The sequence below is a fragment of the Dendrobium catenatum genome, unplaced genomic scaffold (assembly GCF_001605985.2).
Source record: "Dendrobium catenatum unplaced genomic scaffold, ASM160598v2 fragScaff_scaffold_51, whole genome shotgun sequence".
NCBI lineage: Eukaryota > Viridiplantae > Streptophyta > Magnoliopsida > Asparagales > Orchidaceae > Dendrobium > Dendrobium catenatum.
Window position 1 is genome coordinate 811,994 of NW_021318513.1, and position 2,970 is coordinate 814,963.

General features: G+C 41.0%; 1 protein-coding gene across 1 annotated transcript; it reads right to left on the reverse strand.

Annotated features, from left to right (window-relative positions):
* Positions 1–333: 333 nt before the first annotated feature.
* Positions 334–1,666, reverse strand: LOC110110841 (altered inheritance of mitochondria protein 3-like). Its single transcript, XM_020842481.1, has 2 exons — positions 998–1,666; positions 334–879 (listed from the first exon to the last, which is right to left on the reverse strand). Exons 1-2 carry the CDS (start codon positions 1,664–1,666, stop codon positions 334–336), a joined length of 1,215 nt encoding a protein of 404 aa, XP_020698140.1.
* Between the last annotated feature and the right edge of the window lie 1,304 nt (positions 1,667–2,970).

Consider the following 2,970-nt stretch of genomic DNA (forward strand, 5'->3'; position numbering starts at 1 on the left):
AAATGAAAATAGGGGGAAAAGATCCCGCAGAAAGTACCCCATGAATGAGTTGAGCAGAAGTGAGGATGGGATGAAAGTTGAGAACTGTAGAATCCCATTTGAGCCAAATTCTACCAGGATTAGATTCCTTAAAATTATTGTAACTTCCTTCATTATCAAACAACAAGTGTGAATTCAAAAACCAAGGGTCTTCAACTGAGGACAGAGAAACTTTTGCTTCCAGAACACAAAGAAACTTGAGATCTTGAGATTGGATAAGGGACTTGCAAAACTGCACCTTGTCCGGGTGATTGAAACCACGGACATTCCAGCTCGCAATATTGGGTAAGGACATTAGTATTTCGTGGCTTTGGCCTTCTTGGCCGATTTCCCATTGGGAGGCTTTGCCTTGGCTTGAGATTTTCCTTTGTCGGGTATAGACTTCTTATCCGTGGAGGTAGAGCTAGTGTCAAAGGAGTCCGGAGAATCCTTTTCATGGGTTGGAATAGTCGAGGAGTCATTTTCGGATAGGCAATCAACAACATTAGCAAGGTCACCATCACCAGACTGGAGTGAGGCGAACTTGTTAACAAGAGGTAATTTTGGGGTATTGAGAAGACAGAGAGGAGTAGGAATATCTGAGGAGGAAGAGACTTCAGTGGGGAAATTCAAATTAGGAAGAGAAGAAGGCTTATCAGGAGGGGGAACAAAGTCTGTGTTAGGACGAGGGACGGCGTCAGGTTTTGGGGGCGGGATGGGCGGAAGAGCCGTTGAATTGGATGGGGGACCATTCGTGGCAGGGGAATTAGTAGGAGGCTTAGTAGGAGGCTTAGTAGAAGGGGATCGGCGAGGTTGGGATGTTCTATGCCTGGAGGAGCCACGTCCACGGTTTTTTGGGGCCTGGGGGGGGAAGAATATGTTGAGGATTGGGGTTTTTGGGGCAAAGGGAGAAAGGGTGTATCAACGAACCGCAACCTTCACAGCGATCTGGTTTCCAGTCGTATATAACAGGAAGAACCAAGTCTTCCCCATCAATCTCAATTGGGATTTCATCAAGCAAAACAGAATCTTTTGAAATTAAAACACATACCCGGGCAAATGTCAACCTGGTACGATTTGCGGTGAGGGCGTCAACCGAGACCGGGATGCCTATGTAACTGGCGATGCGAGAGATGCCCGTCGTAGTCCAGAGGGCATGCGGGAAATCAACAATTTTGATCCAAAGCGGAATAGGCGCAGCTTCATCGCGCTTTGGTTTGAATTTTGGAGACCAGCGTTGCAGAATAAAAGGTTTCCCTAGAAGGAACCAAGGGCCACCCGACAAAATGGACTCTAGATCTTCGGAGGTAGAAAACTTCAGCAGAAAAAAACCATCTGCCATCGAAAGCAGGGACATGGGTCCTTTGAGAGGCCAGAGCTTCTGCATGGCTTTGAGTAGCCGCTCATAATACGGACGAGGGCCAAGGGAGTATCCGATGAGAGCGTTGTTCCAGATAGACTTTCCTTCGCAAAGGTCATTCACATTAAAAGAAAGTTTTTTCTGGCCGGGGGAAAAGAAGGAGACTGGAAAAGTATTAGGTTTGGAGGCAGGGGATGAGACATTATCAGCATAAGAGAGACCAGATGGGGGGAGGCCAAGAACCGAGGAGTTGGGAAGTGGAGGAAAGTCTTGGGATGGAGAAGCCATCCCAAGGTGGGAGGGGGAGGATCCCTCCCAGGAAGGGAGGGAAGAGTGTATGGCGGCGGAAAGGAGCGCAAAAACCCGCGGATCGCAAAACCCTAGCAGAAGGGAACCAACCCGCGGATGCTACTTTGACCCTATGGACTTTAATGCCTTCAATTCATTTGAAGAGAATAAAAAATTATTCAATAAATCTTTATTATTATTTTCACTTACTTGCATAACATTACATTGAAGGCTTGAACTTGTGCTTATCATTTCTCAAATAAAAACCAGCTTAAGCTTCATCGTCTCAGATCTCTTCTCCAATTAATTAACGATTTTTTAATAAAATATTTTTTATTAAAAAAATTTATATTTAGAAACGGATTTAAAAAGTAGTCAACTATTATCCTGCAGCTTAAGCATTGCTTCACATCATTTTTTTTAATATTTTTTAAAATAATTTTTTAAGTACAAATTTTTTTTAAATGATTATTTTTTCACTAAAAAGTAAAAATTTTAGTTAGGATGCAGTAAAAAATTGTTCAAATGAAACTTTAGTGGGCCATTCACTCTATCATTTGCTTAAAGTTTTATCATTTATGCGACGCCACATTTGACCATTGCCAACTAGAATTCCTTGGCATTGTTGACTTCTCCGCTAGGCCATCGGATTTCAAAGGAACGATTGGGATGAAGTATTTAAGGATTTCTCTTATCTTAACCAGCAGGATATCGTCGTGAGCCGGTAGACAATCTGATTTGCATCTCTTCAAATCTCCTTTTTTTTTTTTTCTTACTTTCATTGGATCACTGTCCGACCGCCAATTTCCATCAAACTTCCACCAAGGCGTCGACTGCCAATAGATTTTCATATGGTTGCCGATAGCCCCAACATTACATCACATCATATTTTTTTCATTATTATACATATATTTTGATGCATTTTATTGAATAGAATATAATTAATCACAATTAAAAAATTACCAAACCATCTCAATCCTATTTAAAAAACTCCCAAGTTTATCTACAATACCAAGTTTAAAAAATGAAAAAAACCATCAGTTTCATTAAAGCCCAATTAATTGATGACGTTAAAGTAAAATAAATTTAGGAGAGTAGCATGCAGGGGTGTAAGTCTTGCTCTACTCGTTTATGGGCTCGCGAGTCAAGCTTATGAAGCTCACAAGTCGAGCTTGAGTTCGAGCTCATTTAATAAATTTGCTTGAGTCTGCTCGGCTCGTGAGCCAGCTCGAATAAATATTATTATTTTTAAAATAATTTTATTTTATTTATTAAATTTAAATATTAAAAAAAATAATCAACTA

Excerpts from the sequence above, each read along its gene's own strand:
- LOC110110841 (XM_020842481.1), bottom strand. The coding sequence starts at position 1,666 with ATGGCTTCTCCATCCCAAGACTTTCCTCCACTTCCCAACTCCTCGGTT. Across the intron at positions 880-997 it reads AGATTGATGGGGAAGACTTG|GCCCCAAAAAACCGTGGACG; the intron begins GTTCTTCCTGTT and ends TTCCCCCCCCAG.